This window comes from Morone saxatilis, unplaced genomic scaffold (assembly GCF_004916995.1).
Source record: "Morone saxatilis isolate NCDOM2014 unplaced genomic scaffold, NCSU_SB_2.0 Contig17, whole genome shotgun sequence".
NCBI lineage: Eukaryota > Metazoa > Chordata > Actinopteri > Moronidae > Morone > Morone saxatilis.
In genome coordinates, this window is record NW_023339729.1 from 16,886,414 (window position 1) to 16,907,650 (window position 21,237).

Genomic DNA, 21,237 nt, shown 5'->3' on the forward strand with positions numbered 1-21,237 from the left:
CAGGTGCACCAGTGCGACCTAGAACAATTATTAGTCGCACTCTTAAATATTTTGGTTGTATATGCGAACTCTGGAGCCCTGCCCTAAAGGCACAGTTCATCCCCCCCAAAAAATCCAAAATACTGATTTTTACTCTTACCTGTCGTGCTGTTTATCCATTTAGATTGTTTTGGTGAGTTCTTGAGGTATTGGCTGTAGAGAAATCTGCCTTTTCTCAAACATAATGGAACTAGATGGCACTCGGCTTGTGGTCCTCAAAGAGGCATGATATGGTTGCTCAAGATAATCTGGAGACCTTGTTTTTGTAGGAACTACAGGAAACTGCTACGTGTGGAAACATAAGGGACATTAATCACTGCTTAAAGTCCCTGTTATCTCCACCAGTGAATTCATTAATGTTATGAGGTTTAGCTGTGTTTTTTCCAACTGTCAGGCTGGGAGAAAGGCTAGTGTGGAGGCTAATAAAGGAGTAATCAGAATAACCACTGTTCACTCGTAATGGACATAACAAAAGAACAGGTTTTGGAATGTAACACTGGTGAGGGAACTCCAATCAGAATTCACTCACGACCAGTCAGAGCCAAGCTTAACGTTGCATTTGTCTTATTTTCTAACTAAAGTTCTTAACAGGTAGCGATGACATGCAGCTAAACATTACATAGCAGCCAAAAAAAGCGTACTGCCTCGGTTGGGACCAGTCGGTGTGTTGTTTACATGATTTTACCCAGACCAAGGTGGAGGTACTGCGACAATAACACATGGGAGAGAAGCTTTTTAAATTGGTCTCAGAAATGTATCCCCAGATATCATTCTGTAAGATCACATTTGTTGTTAGTGCAGCTGAATGTGCTGAATGATGTTAGATGTCAGTCTCTTTGACAGATGACCCTGATCAGCTGTTTCTGTTCTAGCTTCGTGAGATGCTAGAATTGTATTTTGCTTCCCTGCGTATCCTCTTATCCATCATCAGAAACATCGCAGATTTGAAGACTTACTTTTATTCTACATTACAAAAGCACTGAATATGACTTATGTAGAGTGGCACATTTCTCACATTTTTACAATTATATAATGCAGGTGTGAAGAGCAGTCATTGACAGGGTCATGCCATTTACAGAGACATTCATCAACAATGAACTATACCACATGAGTCACCATTCACTGTCACTGGCAGTGATATAATAGCATTGTGCACTGCGATTGGCATGCTTTGCTTTCGGTCTTTCAGTTGAGCCTCTATTGTAAAGATGATAGCATTTATATTTGAATGGGTCATGTCTCCTTTACTTTTCTACATAGGTGATATCCAGACTCTCAGATGTGTTAGACCGTCATTATACAGCGTCATCGTCAGCAGGAAATGTATTATACTTGCATCTAAACCTAAAACCCTGAGATATTTTTACTTAAAAATGACTTAAACGATTAATTGATTATCAAATTATCAGATTCATTTCCTGGCGATCAACTGATTAATCGAATAATTAAAGCTCTAAATTTAATGTTCAGTTCTTTTCACAATTACATCAAGTTTTTAATCAATAAAAAGAAGAAAAGAACTGGCACATCTACTATGATTAAGCACCCATTACCAATATCTTGTCAAACTGCTTTCAGTTATTGTTTTGGTTACATAATGTGTCAAGAATAGTTTCAACCCTGGTGTTTGAGAAGTTACACTGTCATACACCAGTGAACTCTGTTCATCGCATTACAGCAGGCACTCTGATATCTTTCACAGTGCTGCTGTTTTCTCCGCAGGGGCATGTTCCTCTGCCCAAAGCATTTGTACCATGATCTGTCGGGAAACCTTCAATATCACAAGGGAACTCTTCAATAAGAGAGGCTGCCAATGTGCATACTTTGTTTCCAATTTATTTACAACTACTACTTAATTAGACTACTGAAACTGCTAGACTATTACCATACCATAGAGGAAGACTCAACAAATAGCAACAATATATTCTAAGATGACAAAAAGTGTGGTTTCCTTCTCTAGGACGCTGAACATAAATGATATACACACTGGCAGACTGCATTTATCAGTCAAAAGCTCAAAATGTTTTGTTTTCACCAACTATTGTAAATAAAGATAACTAGCTACAAAATGTATGTTTTACTACCCATTCATTGCAGCAGTTGTAGCACAATGTAAGCTTGTCAATTCACATTTTGCAATGTGTGAATATTTTCTAGTTCCATTGCTGCCTGAAGTAAATTAAGACTATAACAGTGGCTTGAACACTACTCTCCTCCTACATCTCAAACCATTGTAGTATGTGTAATTTTGAAAAATGTCAGAACAGAGAAATTGCATGCATCATTCCCTCCGGTTCTGTCAAACTACTGTGCCTGATAGATTGATGAGTTGACAGCGGCACAAAGCTTGATTCATTGTTCCTGCCCAGATTTCCTTGTGGGGGATAAAAATGTAATGACATCAGCACAAGCAAAGGCCTGAAAGTTTTTGGAATCTAAAGGTCCATGCTCTTTTGAGAGAACTATAATGTCTGGGTTGTGGTTTCATCAATAGTGCCAGGTTGCCATATTTCCTACTGTTCATCCATCTTAACCCACTGTGTGTAGTATTAGGGGCCTCTGGCCCAGATCTGTCATTCTTATTCACAGTCTTTATTCCCTTCTGCCTCATCGACATTGGCAGTAGACTGGGCCAGTCCCAGCTGGCCCATTCTAAAATTGCTTACTGTAGAAACACATCCCCTCAGTAAAACAGACCGCTACCCCCATGCCAGCTGTTCAGTCCTCACATTCACCTAACATAACCCCACCAAGCTTAAGGGTTTTTAAAAAAATAGTAGTGTATCTTTTCACTTATGTGACTTCTGTTTTTGGTGTTTTTTTTACAATACAGAGAGATCGCTCTGAAGAAGGTAGTCGGGTCTATACCAAACCTCCACTGAATGACAACTAGCTATACAAATGAAGATAAACCTTACAAGTGTCCCTGAATTTAGTGTAGCTTTAGTTAAGTTCCAGCTTTGGGGAGAGATATTGTAATGGTGGAGTTAATTAACAAAGTTAATTACAGAAAGATGTGACTAGCCATTTATGGTGTGTTGGAATTGTTAACAGTGCTTGGTTTATTTGATGTGCAGAGCCAAGGTTTGCTGCTTCTGTCAACACTTACCAGAAATCTACAAAAACCTTGTTTTGGGGCCAGTAGTTTTTGTCAGGGCTTTAATGTGTTTTGTGGAATTGCTGAGGTGTCTGTTGAGTATTGGCACAATCCTCATGATGAAATATGGTGTCTGCGAGCACTTGCATTTGATTGGTTAAAGATGTTGTTATATAGGGAGTAATCCATGACAAGTTATGTGGTCAGTGGGAAGAAATAAACAAAAACTGACGCTTTGTCAACCTTGAAATAAAAAATGCTTTATAACAAGGAAATATCTAAAAACTCCATATCATAAGCTACAATACAGCATGCTGCAACTGGTACGTGAGTTTTGTGGTGTGTACTTCTTTGTGCCTAATAGTAACCATGATAATTTCCGTTACTGACATTTTTTTTTTTCAACAGTGAAGCCAAAATATGAAGGCCATCCATCATTTTGACAGATTTACACTGAGGGTGATCTGTCATCATAATATAAATTCTCATGCAACACTGTCAGTACCCACATGTAGACCACCTTTAGTAGACACCCTGTCCAGTTGGTGACATATTTTTTAATTAGTATTCTTGTCTTTGATCTCACATAATTTTATTTTATAAAATGCTATTTAATAGGCAATGACTCATTATCATTATGAAAATATATGACGGGTAGTAATACATTTATGACGGAATTTTTATGACCTTGTCTGTCAAAATGACGGACAACAAGAAAGTCCAAAGCAACCTCTGCTTTGCTTATAGTTGACATATGGAAGACATAGTGTACATAAAGTGTAATGTGGTTGAGTCTGTTTCAGAGGGAACATCCTCTGAAACAGACTCTGAGAGCTAACCTGGTTGGCTGCTGGCAAACTTTTATCAATGCGTCGCCGAAAACATACTATGTGCTTGCATTGGGTTAGCAAGACTGCACAGAACATCGGTGGGACACAACTACCACCTTTGGAAGACACAGTGCTTCCGCCATCATTAAAAACACAAGCCGCTCTGAAACCACCTGTTGTCTATGTGCTGCCTTATCAACCTGTCAGCCTTTATACCTGCACACCTATATTCAAAAACAGCCTTTCTTACACTTTCAGCCACCCTGTCCTCTTGGGCAAATGTAATGTGCAATGTGAAAAGCTTTTTCAGGGCAAAACATTCTCCTAACCATTGATTTGTTTTTGTTTCCAACAGAGACCATGACGACCGCCACGTCCCCCATCCTGTTGAAATGGGACCCCAAGAGTCTTGAAATTCGTACCCTGACTGTGGAAAGGCTTCTGGAGCCCCTTGTCACACAGGTATCTCCAATTAACTCTAAGTGTGATGCAAATGTACCAAAAGAGTAGCCAAATGGTTTAAAAGTTTTAAAAGATAACTGGAGTCTACTGTCCCTCTTAAATTGGTTGATGTCAAGACAAGAACTAAATTACAATCAGTAATGTTTGTAAGTCTAATGCTATTAATGGTGATGAACTAATAGACCCAAGACTCTTGTTATAGCTCAGTATGTGAGTAAGAATGGATTAGTTTCTGGGTGCACCATTGCTGGATCACTTGTTACAAATATGTTAAACTGATTTGGGTTGCTGCCAAGCATTTTGGCCTATCGCCACTGACTTTGTTTGGCTTCCAAGCTGAACAGGTGGCTGGAACATGACTTTGGTCACCCTGGCTTACTGTGACAGAGTCTGTGATGAGGGTTGGATATCGTTTAGATTCAGATTTAGAATTTGTTCATCAAATCTGGCCTGAATCTTACCGAATCCTGGTTCAAGTATGTTGTAAGTAAAATCTATCCGTAGCTTCTGCAGATTTAGGCATCTGACGGAATTTTCACCTGGCTCAGAGCATGTGTCAAATGTTTGAAAGGATTAGGGTCAAGTATTTTAGGGTTTACAAAGTAGCATGCACACTAGTATCTTCCAAACCAAGCTTTGGTTTTCAAATTGGTTCACCTAAGTTCATTTCCATACTGTGCTGACATGAAGAAAGAAGGTGGAAAAAATACATTCAGAACATATAAAAATCTTTCCTCTGCTTTGGGAATTAGATAAAACCCTGTTCCCTTTAAGAAACTTGGCTGGCAAAGATTTTGACTGCTGGGCATGTCACTGTCCCCATCTGGAGTAATACCAGAGACTGGCACATCGTGACGGCACTGATGTGATCACTCGGTGTACCAGCATCCTCCCTCAATGGTGCGATGTTCTTTGGATGGCTGCAGTGTGCTTTATATTGTAAATTTTTAATCAAACCCCTTTTTTTTTAATCTAATGCATAGTCTCTGCAATGTTGTGATGCCATTGATCTCTGTGATCTCTTTCCATACATCAGCTTTTGTTGTAGCTGTAAGAGCTTTTGCTGCTCCTGCATCACAGTATGTGTTTTAGTTGCATTGTGTATGACCTCAATTTCTAGATTTCTTGAGAATGCCTATTGTTCCCCAATTCCATTTCATTCCGTTAGGTTGATGTCAGAGTCTCTTTGCCGGCTTTTTGCTGGAGGATGTTTCTTTTCGTCAGTCTGCAGACAGAAAATACCCTGTGGTGCTCATTGCATTTTCCCTTGTGTTCTCTTGTATTCATTCATTCTTTGTCAAGCCAGGGGTATGTTGCCGTCCATTCATGGGCGAGCCCTGCACAGATTTCAAATTTCAACCTAAACCAAACCTGACTTCATAGGCCTTTTTCACCGAAGACGTATTGATGAGAATCTCTCAGTAGGGAAATCACAGGTGTTATAATGGATGAGGTCCATCCAGCTGCTTCAGTTTCACTGTATTGGTATTGTGCATGCATGCCGACTGTCACACCGTCATGGCTGACTGCGACTCTTGAACATAGCAGTGCCATTGTGAATGTGCCACTGTTTGAGGGTCAATGAGTAAGGTTCATGAGATTAACTTTTTATTGACTCACCCAACTATTCTGGGCCAGATGTGAAGAATGTAATGTATGCTGAGTGCTGCTGCTGGCAAAACCAAAACCTCACCTGTCCCTAATGCTACAGTTTCCTGCTACTCATAACTAAAGAAGTTGCTGAGAAAACAGTTCTCCCTCAGTGACCTGACTGCTTTTAACACATTGTGATGCAAGTGGAAAAAACTGTAAAAAAATAACAGAACACCATCGTTTTTTTTCTCTCCAGGAATCCCACTTTAAAATCAAGTAGTTATTTACAGTAGTAGCAAAATAAACACAGACTCCAGGTGGGACTGCACCTATTTATTCCAGAAAGACATCCGTGGCAACTATCCAATTTCTCCAGGATGGCTTAATAAAGCTGCTTCATTGCAGGCAGTGGCTGACCCACTGACAATGGTGGATATTAGATGTGGAAAGGCTGGATTTACTCACAGCCTGACTCGGAACCCAGTCTGTTTACTCTTTAGTCCCCTAGAGAATGTTTAAGTATTGATTGTAGACTTTTTGCCAGCTTTACTTTTTACAGCAACAATACACAGGCCTTTTATTTCTTATTTTTCAACTTTTTATTTGAGCTTACTGGGAACAAAAAGATTACGATGATGTCTGGAACATGAATGCTTCATAAAATTTGTCTTTATTACTTTTTACACCTTATTCCATAGTAATACATGGACAGCCTTGAGACACTTTGGCAAACAACATAATAGAATAAGCTGTTGTGCAGTTACACATGAAATTAAATTCATGCTGTTTTCAAAAATCAAAAATGAAAGTGCTGAACTCAACAACAAAACGTCTGGCAGTGCAAACATGAGCAGGAATTTATCCTATTCCAGTGAAATAAAAATGGCTTAGCAAGATATCATTCCAAAGTAACACATAACTCTTTATAGAGAATATCTGCTGGCATCAGTAAAGAATCCTCCACTTTTGGTTTGGAGAGGGTCATATGTATTTTGAGTCATAGGGCTCCAAGTAAAATCACAGATAATTTGTGTTAACCCCTTCAGAACCCAGTTATGTTCCAGACACAAAAATATTGTAATGGTGGATTTCTGCTCCCAATGCCCTCATAAATTCTATACAATAAAAATAAATTATTAAAATGAGTAATTATGTTGTTTTTTTTCTGGACAAAGAATCTGTACATGAGAAACCACCTATTGTAAAAACAACAATGAAAAGTCTTAATCGAGTTTATTCATTTTCCTTGAGTGGTTTATTAATACCAGTGAATAAAGTGGTACTTTTAAACACACATTGCATATATTTCTTTTAATAAAATAAAAATAAAAAATAAAATTAATTAACTCCAGAAAACAGTCTCCTGAGTTGACTATTCTGTGTACATAATCAGTAGGAGGCATTATAAGCTGATTGTACCATTATAAAATCAAATGAGAACAGTTAGAATAAATCAGTTAGTTTCCCTATTTATGTCCCTGTTTCCCTTCCAGTGACATCCAGACCCCCTGTTCATGGATGGATTTTTTTTGGAAGAATCCAGGGTAAAGGCCATAAATCTTTCATATGGTATTTTGACATGTATAAGTAATATTACATCTCATGTTTACTTTAAACACAGTCTAAACACAAATTATGTACTTGCATATGTATAACATGATTAGTCGATTAAAATGTGCCTCATGCTCCACCGCCACTCAGTCACCATGCTTGCTGAAAAAGGGGGTGTGGCTCTACTGCAGTCCACTGGAGATGATGTGGAACACTGGTATTGGCTTAGACATCCAGTCAAATAAGTTTGTGCATTTAGTTGAAGTCAGATGACATGAATCATAAATGTAGACATCTAAAGTTTTGTCCATTGGAATGGACGGGTGATCAGAACAGGTTAAAATCCAAGTTGAGTTGCAATCCTTTTTGATATTGTCAAGTCATGTTAATAGTGATCCGGGTAAGGGCACGTTCATATCAATGTCAAATGAGCCAACATAACCATAGAAATCTATCTATCAAATAGAATCTGTGCAAGCATGCATCACTTGTTGCATCTACAAAGACAGCACAGTACGTGACAGCATGTGGTGCTGCATATTTTCTAACTGGTTAGAACAGACGTGTAACATTTCTATGGACTCTCTCATTTTTCAATTGGGTTTGCGTGCCAGTGTTCTTGTTTAATTAATGGGCCCCAAACGTCACTTCCATATAAAAGGATTGGTTCAAAAACATTTTGGAAAATTTTAAGCCAAATCTTTTTTTTATTTGTTTAAATGGTATGGGAATTTTCTTAAATGCTGATCATCTTTGAGACCGGAATTACTTTACTTTCTTGCATGATTTTTCTTTTGATTACTTGATTTTTCCTGAAACATCTCATTTTGTGTCAAGTTTAGTTTCAGGCAAATCAGCAAAAATCCAGTCAGGAGAGAACAAAAATATGAAAGCATATAAAATAAAAGCACACCTTGAAATGGCAGGGAAGTTGAGAATGTATCTTAGTCCTGATTCATTTTATAAGATTTCTAAGTTTGAGTTATTGTCGGCCATCAAACATCACCATCCGTCTCCTTATCGCTGCCTGTATAATTTTATGGGTTCCGGGCTTATCAGCTTTAATTGAATTACATAAAAACCTTCACTGAACCACCATTACTGTTTGCTTGGAAGAAAACTCAGACATACATCTTTCAATTGGCATCATCACTCAGGTTTGAATAGCACTGGCATCAAATATATCTAAACAATAAACCCTGATAATTTAAGGCAGGCTTGAGCGGACATTTTGCAGGTGTTATTTAAAATCCAACCCAGTTGGTTTCCTTTCAGACTTGAGTTGTGTGGGGTTTGTAGTCAGCCACTTCCTGTGGTTATTCTCATGAGTGGTCGTCAAGGTGACAAGTAGGTAATTGCTTAATGTTCGCAGGACAAAAGGCAGATGAGCCTCTGTTAACACATAGTGATCGTTATTAATTCCTTTCTATAGCAATGCCTGACAGCCCTTGCAGCAAATTATGTCTTACAGCCAAACCTATTTTATGTCTTCCTCTTGACATCTTAATTTCTTTTTCTTAAAATCAACTTTTATGTATTTTTTGCAACAGTGAGTGTGTAAATTCCATACCCAATGCTTACTGATTTGGCCGAGAGATGCAGTTCAGATGCAGGTCTTTTGTCAGACCCGTCTATGAATAAGAATCACCTGGTCTTTCCAGTGTTATGATCTAGGGGAGTTTTACTAGCAGATTACATTTCACACTGACATTTTGAGGTATTCATCTTATACAGTAACTTCTTTTTAATATATTATCTGTAACTTTATTTACTCCCTTCATCCGACTGTTAACTTTCTGAATTAATGGATATCACAGAAGATGATTCATCATCTTCTCATCTGTACAGTAACAGTAAAATGCTGCAACAAAGATGATATTGCAGCAAAATGCATTCACTACACACCTATGGGAATGAACACAAAAGCCAACTATGGTAGTTCATCTTTTCTGCGATTGCCTTGGAAGTGTGACGCATTTTCGGATATGAACAAGACACTGTGATTGTTTTTCCTGTCAATTTGGATGATTCAGTGTTTTTGGATGGAATAAAAGGTTGCCTCAGGAGGATAGACAAACAGGCTCACCCTGACATTGCTTGAGAAAGCAAGCTCATTTATCATGACCAAACTTCTCTCACCCCTGCTAGAGTACTGGGCAAGTCCATGGCTAATAATACCGAGGGGCTTACTTTATCACTGTGTATGAAGGCAGCATGCCCCTGATATAGTAAACATTTTTATACTGCAGGCGATAGCAATATTTTATAGATTATAGGTAGGTAGCCTTGAGAGGCAGGTAGGAAAAAAGTGGTACTAGAAGTTGGGCTATTTTCATTTACTACGGTCTAGACTTTATGTATGTTGGTATAGAGGTGTGGGAGCCAAAAAAAGAAACCAGCTGGACCGAATAGTATATATGGCTGTAAGAAGTGGAAAGCTTTGATGTACAGAAAATGATGACAGAACTTAGGAAAGATGTTTAACCTCATAGGACACAGTTGTTGGGATTCTTGGGGTCAGCTGCTGACTCAGTTAAGGCATTTATTAATGTATATGCATGGTCTTCAAAGTTAAAAGTAACATCTCATTATCAGTTAAGGAAATGTGTTACTTTTTTATTTAAATATTCTTTTATTTGTATGAAACATATCCTTTAAGAAACTAGAGTCATGTCATTATACGTCCTTGTATAGAGTACAGTACAAGGAATCTGAAATAAAGTTAGTAATTGCTTAACAGTGTTTGTTTTAATTATGACAACATTGAAGGCATTGAAGACATGTTGTCACTTATTTAAAAGTTTTGCCATACTTACACATGGATGTATCCAAACAGACTGCATTAAAATGTAGTTATAGATTTTAGTAGACACAATCAGTAAGCCAAATAAGTAGATAAATAAATTGTATCATGCTAGTCATTGACATTATTTAAAAACACCACATCTTTGCATGTGTTGCACATGGCAAACATAAATGTTTGAACTTGAAAAGTGTAATAAGGCTTATTGTGGCTGCTGTACAGGCTAATGTTGACTTAACGTCAGTGTATTATGGTTTGACATTGAGCATATAAATACAAAAATAATTAGAATGGGAGCCTTGCTATTCCATGTCTTGGTGCTTGTCCTGCTGATACAGTAGATATGAGATCTGGTAAATATAAGTGTACTTGCAATTCCCACATCATGTAATGTGTCTCCTGCAATCGTTTCACCACAGGAGCTACTAATGAGGCAAAAACTCTCCAGCCCACATGTTCAGGGTGAGAGGTGTATGGAGGCTTCAACAAAGCTTGCATCTCTACAAACACTATTTCATCAGAGAAAGGACAGTTTTTCGTATGCTCTGCCTCTCTCTCAACTGGCTTTATTGGCATGGCGATTTAAATCACACATGTTGCCAAAGCAAAGAGTCTCGTATGAAATATAAATACTACTAATTATACAATACAATAAAACAAAAGAACTCACAGACACATTCAATCTATTTTAATCTTCTCATTGCTTTGTTTCTTGCTCACCCACTACATTTTGTTTTAACTTGTGAAATAAATAGATGTTTATCTGTGCTTGCTTTGCCTTATTGGTTGCTTGTGCTTATTGGACTTCCCTTTTGAGGAACAACTGGAAAGAACATGAATACATTTTAACAGATACATTCAACATTAAACTTATCTGCCACACTGGTGGAAAGTACATTTACTTAAGCATTCTACATAAAGTTTTGCCATACTTGTACTTGACTATAGTATTTCCATTTTATGATACTTTGTAGTTTAACCACACTACATTTTAGAGAAAAATGTTTTACTCTGCAGAATGAGTTTGACACTTTAAGTACATTTTGATGATAATGCTTCTTTACTTTTACTTACATAGGATTTTAAATGCAGGACTTTTACTTGCAGGTGAGTATTTTTACATTTTTGTGTTGATACTGATGTAAAGGAGCACTTCCTCCATCAGTGATCTACCATAAATGTATCTACTATTGGCCCTGCATTTAATGCCAAAGGGTTCAAAACAAGAATACATTTTCCTGTTCTGGAAGCCAGTCTTGCAAGTCATTTTCTGCCATAATCACTAAAAACTTTTTTTCTGCCTTAAAATTGTAGAAATATTTTATTCAAGATGAATTTGTAGTATAATGACTGTCAAAGGTCTTTGTGCTTTGAGGCTGTTGTTTAATTATTATGCATTCAGATGCAGTAGCTAAAGTTTTTTTTTCTTGCATGAATTTGTGTTTTTGTTTTTGTTATGTGCATGCTAATTAGAATGCTCTTAGAATGGAGATTATAATTGATGCATCATAATAAAGTCTTATCTTTAGTTTTGAATTTAGTTAAGGGGATGAAAACTCTTGCTATACTATTTTGCATGTTCCATTGTTGGCCCAAGTGCACTATCTCTAGTCATCTTCAAATACAAGTTGGACTTTTGGTAGAATTTGTACATTTTATGTTTGTTATTTTACATACATTTAATCAGTTTGAAAATATATGCCTGACATACCTAGTAAGCCCTAAAGAAAAGGTGTTCTTACAGGGTTAGAATATCAAGGATTGAAGGAATCAGGGGAATTGATTTTTCATTATGCAGCACAAGGTTGTAAAACGAAATGAAAGTTTGCAGTTCCTTCATGCCCACATATAGAAAAAGATAATTGAATTTACAGAATAACATAGAAATAAATAAAATAAACCAACACAGTTATTTATATACATGTATTCACCCAGGAAATAATTCTGCAGTGCATCTTTTGAATTTGAATCTGGGGAAATGTAAACAGCAGCAACAAGATAGTGATGATAATACGGCTACATCATCACATAAAAAGAAATGGTGTCCATCCACTGAGCACCAAGCATCATTAATGTAAACACATAGTCTGCCTCCTCTCGTCCTTTACACTTTGTATAGATGTCAATAGTCTCTGATTTCCCATTGTTTGGCCAGCCTGAGTCCCATTTCTTCCAGACTGGACATTAGCCAGGAGCAGCCTTAAGTCGAAGCTGGTCCAGCATGGCTCCTATCCAGCTCTCTTCCCTCTCCTCCTGGGGCGACAGCACTCTCCCGGGTGGGCCGGTCTGGCCGATCTGGCTGGGTGGATCGTCTCAAAGTTTGCTGTTCTTTAATCAAAACCCCACGCTTCCTTTTTACAATTGACTGTAGGCTATTTCTGTCATAGGTAGTACACATTTCAGCATCTGAGTGTGCAGCCGTTGCCATAGTCAAAATCTCCTGGTCCAGTTGACTTGAAAAATGTTGGCCTAGCCCATAAAAATCTAACCCAATCAGACATAATTCAGTGATGTTTTAAGCAATAAAAGTGCAAAAAACACATATTAAAGCAAAATATTTAGCAGTTATAAGGGAGCTACCAGCCACGTTATCTACATGTGCTGCCGTGGCCATGCCAAAACATGACATGAGTACCACTTATGCAAAACAAAGTGGATTTATCCTCTGATCTCTCCGCCCTAATTCCATCCTCTTGGATGGGATTTCTACCATTGGGATTTTTGGTCGTTGACATGACATTCTGCCTCCATGTGATGCAGGGAAGAGCCTCTCTGCTGCTCTGACTGTCCGGTTTCCCAGACCAGAGAGAGCTATCAAATCATGTCCTAGTTATGGTTTCTTCCTTTAGGGGCCTCTGATTCCCCTGGTTGCTTTTGATACTCTAACATGGAATCATTCATGGTGAGTACTCATGCCAACCTAATCAGTGCAACTTGCTTCTCTTAATGAATGTTTGATCTCAGAGGTCATCTCTTATGTATTGTATCTTAACAAAGCTGGAAGATTGTCTGTGCTACATGCACAACACTGCATAAACAGCTTCAAATGTAAATAACTGACAATTAGGAACTGTTATGGTATTCATTAGTAATTATAGAGCCACTGTAGGTCTTTGGTTCTCTTTCATTGTCACATGGGTAAAAGCGAACTAATGCTTGCTAATGAAGGCCTTCATGAACAATTCTTGCTTTGAAGACAGACGAGAATGAAATAGTGATTTATTATGGAATACAGTGATTTGACAGACAACATAACATGAGTAAGGAACTGTCTGTGTCATTGCTTGTAAATATTCACATGAATCATTGATTAGTTGCGTTTGGGGGACATAGCAGAAAAGTATTGTTGTGGAAACATCCTCATTTCTTTTGGTTTTCTTGGTGATTAAGTTTTTTTTTTTCCTTGGCATATTTGACTTGACATATCACATTCCAGTAATGGGCTAACAGGGCACCTGAAGGGCAGAGTTGGCTGTCAGCAAGTGGATGCTTTAACCCCCTTTTGTTTTTGTGTATCATGCACGCCCAATGTTTGGCTCTTAGTATTGGTTGGCACCTGACACACATACACACACGCTCTAGTCAAGGGGCTTAACATAAAGGGAGGGGAGACGACGGCGGCGAGGGGATTAAGGCTTCACGCTGCATCACTGTCATAATCCATTAAGCTAGCGGAAAAGAAGGAAGCCTGGACTTTAAACAGACGCTTTTTGGGAGCAAGAGGGGGTGCTATACTTCGAAGAGTTTTTATTGAAACCTAATAACAGTAGCTCCCAAAGTTGGGTAATTTTGGACACTGCTACTGAAGATGAACTAAGTTTGGAGAGTAGTCATAATTTTAGGAATATGATGACAGTTTGTTGACAACAGTAGCATCTCACTTTTTAGGAAAATAGTAAAAAATGTATCTCTGAAACCACCTTTATTGCAGACATGCCATTTTCATATAAAAAGTATTTCCCAAGTCTCGGATGCACTGAAATAGTGGATCTAGTGCGTCATCTGCTTTACTTTTTAAAGCTAAGCCCTGAAAAAGAAGGGAAAAAAGCTCACTGGATTTGGAGATGTGAAGTCCTCCACTCTTTGCTATCCCTTGTTTGAATTTGGATGACAGTATTTCTAAGATGCTTTGAACCCTGTGAGAGGCGGTGATGTTCAAAGGCAGTCTGAAACCTCTGCTTCTTGGCATGCTACTTATCGGACACTTGCCATGTTACAGGAAGCTATCCTTAATTTAAGTTTGAAGTGGGAAACCGGGAAATGAATTGGGCAGATGGAAAAACAGTGACACCTTGTCAAGACCAAAGCATGGTTTAATTTTCCAAGTTACCCTTCAAAGTTAAAGGGTTGAATTTTTAATCTTCAGTTTCAAACCAAGTTTGCAATGATGAGAAATCCACCCTTAAACAGTATAGGATATTATTACAGGGTGCAGTGTCCACTGATTCCTGATGTAGGACACCTACAAAGTAGTTCCCTTGAAACAGTTTGCTCACTTTTCTAAAATGTGGAATTGAAATAAATTGAATGAAAATTAAATCTGAATATTTTAACACTCAGTCCTTCAGTGCTTTGTCCTATGAAAACCACAGGATGACGACAGTAACATACAAGCCCCTACACCGCACTTCTGAACTTACTGATACTTTAAGCAATCATCTCACATCCTGTTCGCTAGTCAACATGTTACTTCAGGCTGCGGCCGACAGAAAGTTACACATGGTCTATCATTTTTGTTGTGACAATGAATGGAACAATGGATAGCTGGCTAGTCTTGTTACATACTTTCAAATTATATTTACTGTTTGTCAACCATACGCAATGTCACTGACCTTGAATCTTGCTAGCATAATGTTAGATCTCCGGCTCGTAGCTGAGCCAAAGGGTTCTATGAGCGGAGGAAACTAGAAATATTTCCTGTCTCCAAGTCGTATCTAAGCTTCGTCCTATTCAATGAGTAGTGAACAATATTTAGTCAAACTCCAGGGCAAAAAAACAGGGAAAAGAGTTATGGCTTGTGAAAAAATGAAAAACAAATATCTTGATTGCAAAACACATGAAAATATAAATTAATCGTCTTAATTGTTTTTCTTTGGCAAGTGATCATGGTATGAGCAGGATAGTGCTCTTCAAGGTGTCCATAATAAGGAATAATGCCCTCCATGTCGTCCAATAATTCCTGATAATGGACATCTCGTCTGGCATTATCTCTTATTTATTGGTGGTAAACTGAAATCTAAGTTGATTTAACATGCAGGCACCATATATACAATTATATTCTGCTCTCTTCCATCTTTTGGATAATTTATTATGTACTACCTGTGATGCATTTTGGTCTCCTTCATCGTTGCCACAGTTGGTCCTCCTGCCTTGCGTGATATATTGACGTTATCTCTGTTCTCAGATGTTTCTGGTGATTCACACACCTGCTCCCCTGAGAATAATTATAGTGTTTTTGCTTCATAGTAAATTCTCATAACCATGACTGAATGCCAACACTAATGTAATGCACTTTGCGGGCATGAAACCTAGATGTAGACTCGTATTTTTTTTGCCAGTTGTCATTCTTATTTTTTAACATTGGCTAGAAGGAAATTGACATATATAAAAATATATTTGATATTGTGGCTTAAAATGATATAGTTTGTATATATTTTCTAGTGGTCATATTAAATGGACAGATGGTGTATTGGTATTACCAACGCAACACCACTTCCTAATGATATACAGGATAACAGTGTAGTGACAGAGTATGTGTATGATGTTGAAAATGTACTCTCAGTTTTACTTTAAATATTGTAACAGTTCATATATGTTTTTACACAGTAGAATGATAAAGATGACAGCTGTTTCATTATGCAGAGTGCCCCCTGTTAGCTTCTGTCTTCTCATTACCTCTGCCAGTGCCTTGGGGTCAGCGCTGGATCTTGTGAAACACACTTTCATCTGTCTTCGGGCTGTATCTTCTGACACCTTGCTATGTCAGCATATGGCTTGCCCCAGGGTTCTGAACAGCAGCCATGCACAGATGCTGGTTGTCCGCGCTCTCTCTCTCTACTTTTCTACCATAGGAAATGCGCCACCTCAGGACAGATTGCCTTCGAAACACAATATACACCTGGTTTTAGCATTATTTTCACAAGTACAATTAGCCACTGCTGTCTGTAATCAAAAATAAAACTCTGGTGCAATGAGGCACTTTTTTAAGCTTTTCAATAACTAATTTATATAATATAAATTAAGATAAAAATGTAATTATTAATAAATATCTGTATGCTATATATTTTTCCAGTTGATTGAAACTGACATTTGTAACAAGCTTATTAATAAGACTCACAGCAGACATTTTGACAGGTGTTACTAACAACATTAACAGTGGCTCTGTTGTATTCAAGTCTCTCAGTAAGCCATGACAGTGTGACAGTGAGCCAGCATGAATACCACGGTCCTGAAACTGAACCACCTACGTGGAATTACACCTATGATTTGCCAACTATGACATGTCAAAATGTCATATGAATACAGGTAGTATAAATTCAATTTCTATTTTAAAACTAGTAAAGTGAAAATAATTAAGTGAAATAATTATACTGAAAATAGTGCTTTAAAAAAAGTGAGTATCCTTCATAAGAAGTTTAGGTTTTGTCTTTGTCTAATTTATGTATTAAAATAGTTAGCATATACAACAGTGCATCGCTAAGTGACTCCCTGCGTTGCAAGAGGAAAGGTCTGTATTGCAACAATATCCTGATACTTTCGTTCTGGAAAGTATTTTGTAAACGGAGTATGACGTTGTTTTTGTTGTTCTGCGGCTATCTGACTAATGAAAAGACTAAGACTCCTCTCAGCTACTTATAATTAAGTCAACTATTAGCGGGAAGCCCTACTAATGATTTATATGATTGCCGAAGAAGACCTGATCTCTACTGTTAAAATTATTCTAATAACAGTGCCCTAAGTATAATACCCCAGAGTAATGACTGTATTGTCACTAAAATAAAGAAAAACATGAATCTCACAGATGGCAGATTTATTGCCAGCTTTTGGAAAAGAATTATGTATGTATATCCTTATCCCTCGTCAGCTGAGTAAATTCGACTGTGGTCTTAAAGCATAAAACTCATGTTTTATAAGAACAAGAGCATGTTGCTGTCACATCACAAGACCCTTACTTAAGATACAATTTTGCTACAAAGTGAAACCCCTTTGTACGGGCAATCCATGTATGAGGCATGATTACAGTAGTTTTAGAGATGAGAAAACTTGAAGTTTGAACAGCACGCCACAATGTCCTCTCCAGAGTGATAGGGACATCAAGGTTAAAGTACAGCTCATACTTACTATTGCGAAACATTTTTCTTTTTATCTTTCTTTCAACACAAAGCAACAGCCTGCACACTCCCACATTTTGCAACCTTTACAGATTGAACGTTAAAACTTAGTTTTCTGTTTGACAAAAGTTTCTAATTGCTTGTAAAACGCCAACGATGCACATAATACAAGAAAGATTGATACACATAGATTAATTTTGTTGTTTTAAACAGCCAAATAGAATTGAATTGCAGCTATCATAAAACATTTCACAGCGCTTGTTACTACTTGTACAGTCTTTTTTTTTTTGTCTTGGCTCTCAAGGCTGTAGTTTTTTAATTATACTTCTTGATACAGTTTACCATGTCACAAGCACTTATTCCTCCTATGAGAAAAAAAAAACTATTTAAACCTTCATAGAGAGAGAGAAAGAGAGAGAATGTGAGATTGAAAGAGCGAGTTGCTGTTTCTATATTTATTATTGAATACTATCTCATGCCTGAGAGCTGTGGAAGCAGCAGAGGAGAGTCCAAGGTCAGTACTGCATGCCGGTTATCTGTGAACCACTTAGTGTAAGAGATTACCAGGATACATGTACGCACCAATGGTGTACCCATACATTTTTGCCTTTTTAGATATTGTAAAACAACGTACTCTTTTGTAGTAGTAGTGCCATGGACTGATACGACTGTGACATGATGCCACACAGTGTGAAGATGCTGAGAAGATCTAGGAGTGGAATGCAACTGACCCTTTGGGATCTTCAAAGAGAGAGCCAGCAGGGGTCTTGCCTCCCCTGTTCTGTTGTGTGTGTGTGTGTGTGAGGATGAAAGGGAAAGACGCAGACAGATAATCTGAGATTCTGACTATCTGCGTATGTGGCTGGGGGCAAGATCAGCACATATTTATTCTAAATGAGACTGAATATCCAAAAGTGTATCTATTTCTCTAACCATCCTTTTATATGTGTACTTTTTAAATGTTCCTTCTGTGTTACTTTCCTCCAGACAACCACCTTCTTCCCATGTGACCTATAAAGCAGGGTCAACTTGACAGACGCTGTCTTATTATTCTACAGAATTACCACAAAATAAGCCTTTTTATATGACTAATTGACATGCCAAGCTCAGCTGCTAAACTACTTTGGTCTACTTTGGTCTGAGCTCCACTCTTTAGTTTTATCTCACTTTGCTGAGGTTTGTATTTGCTTGGAGGCAGAGTTAGTGTTAGTGTTAATATAAAACTTTTGCTTCGGCTCCCTCTAGTCTATTGTTGAGTAAGTCTGCAGAACGTTGCGTCACTTTGGTTGCATAGAATAGAACCCAGTCATTACTTTGGTGGTAAATATTTCATCTTTGCACTGTGTAAGCTAAATGATTAATTAGAGTTAAGCTGAAAAATATATTGGACACCACTATATAATCAACAGGCGTGAAAAAGGATGGTTGAAGTTGTTGCAAACCATCTGAGTTCTGTAACCGAAGTTAAGGTTCACCTTATTAACAACTTCTTTTGGCAGAGGCGTGTTCATGGACACATATGGATGGATCCCTAATTGTGGAAGGCTTGTGGAGTTGTGGAGTAGGAATGAAGGCTACAGTGCCAGTAGAGTTGTAACTGGCAAGCTGTGTGAGAAGCATTTACAGTATAGCTACTGTAGCTTTCCTGTACCTGCCCTGTGTCACTACTGCTGTATAGTGTCACCCAAAGTCCAAACCTTATTGTATATATATTCTCACACACCGCTTGAAGTAATGTTTTCTGTGGATTGCTGCACTGATTTCTTTTTTTCTCACACTTGAAGCCATTTCAGAATACGATTTGAGAAAGCTTTTATGTAGTTTGTCTTTGAAGTGAATGGTACTTTGGATGGCATATATTCTGCCATTTGTTGTGAAGATTGTGTGAAAACCTCAAGGCATGTGAAGCAAAAATGAAACCCAAGTTAAATGTGGACTCATTCACATTTTTACCGAAGACATAGACAGTTTTAACAAAAGTTTCAATAATTTCTTATTTTCATATTTTAAGTACGGGAGGAAAGTTTGAGAGTTAAAAAGAAAGAATTGTTGCTGAAATGTTCTAATTGGCCAGACTCTCTTATGCTGCTGTTGTTTTGTTTTCCTTAGATTAGTTCCCCTTGGACTAATCATTCCCTTTTTTTCCCCCACACACTAGATGAGAGGTATTTTTAGAGTTTTTGGCATCCAAACAAGTTGGTTTTCTTTTCTTTTTTCTCACCTTTTTTTTTTTCTACGGTATGCTTACAATTTTCTATAGAGAGAACAATGTGCCCCAGACAATGTGTGGATCCAGAGTTTGGCTCTCACATAGGGCATTGTGGAAGGTGTGCAATGGTTTTCAAATGGGTGCAAAATTGTCCTTACAAAAGATCAAGTGGTTTAAAGCATGTCCACCTATGAAGCTCTATCAACTATGGATCAAAAATTGTCCTGTCATGCCTAAAAAATGAATTAAGTAACCTCAGTGATAGCAAAAAGACATCTGTGGTGAGAATGGTAATGAAGGAGTGGGAGGATCAAACAGAGTACAGGAACATGGGCTAAGAGGGTTACTAATGAGGAAATATTATGGGGAGACTGAAAGTCTATTCCACTCTCAAAGCAGAAAAAAATAATGCTGTTGTTAGACGTTCACCTTGCAAAATGTGTGCATTATTACTGCAGATAACGCATTTGATTCCACTGACTCACCATCATGTTTTCTTGCCATTATTTGTTGCATTTAAAGTGTCTATAACTTACAGTAAATAACGTGATACTCAATATATTCTTGTGGTATTGTAGAAGAAATTCTAAAGTCTAATACTGAATATCAGACAATATAAAAACAATGCAGCTAATTAGACAATTCTGTTGAAAATGTATTCACGCAGGACAAATGAACCATTATTAATATTATTACTCATTAGTATATCTTCTTATCCATCATTGTACGGCACCATTCCTCTTCAACCTTCATCTCTAGGCTTTAAAACTGAGCATTATTCCGGGAGGTTTTTTTTGAGGATATTGTTGCCAGTGAGCACGCTGCATGGTTGAAAATGTCAGAGCTTGACACCCCTGCAGTGTGACACTTCCTGCTAAAACCTTTCCTCCTTGCTACCCAGAAACAGGTTCAGGTACCAATTTTAATGCTCACTAATCCTCACTGCTTTACTCTTCAGCCCTTGTTAACTTCAAACTATATTTCAAATAATAGGGTGATACAAAGTGAGCACAGCCTTCAGTGTAAAAATTCTCCCATACGGTTTTATATGCAGCTCTGCAGGATTCTTAGGCAAGGCTGTAGTGCGGTTGTAGGTGCATATGGCAGGCACAATTCACATCTTCAGGAAAATATGTGTAAATAAGTAGTTTGTATGCATATGTAGTGTATAGGTCTTTGCAATTGTAAGTGTATTTGTCTTGATTACGTGTAGTCTGCGTGCGAATAGATGTGCAGTACAGTTTGCAGTTTGCTTCTGTCCTTCTCACAGAGTGGTGACTGATTGACCCACTTGGAAAAATGAAGAGGACCCCCCCCCCCCC

The 21,237-nt window shown here is 37.8% G+C and overlaps 1 protein-coding gene across 2 annotated transcripts in view; it reads left to right on the forward strand.

Annotated features, from left to right (window-relative positions):
• ctnna2 (catenin (cadherin-associated protein), alpha 2) overlaps positions 1-21,237 on the forward strand; it is a 291,364-nt gene that overhangs the window by 20,656 nt on the left and 249,471 nt on the right. For both annotated transcript variants that reach the window (XM_035659486.1, XM_035659487.1), the window contains exon 2: positions 4,322-4,428. In XM_035659486.1, the coding sequence (XP_035515379.1) occupies positions 4,327-4,428 (102 nt within the window). In that variant the 5' untranslated portion in view covers positions 4,322-4,326. The remainder of the gene's footprint in view (positions 1-4,321; positions 4,429-21,237) is intronic.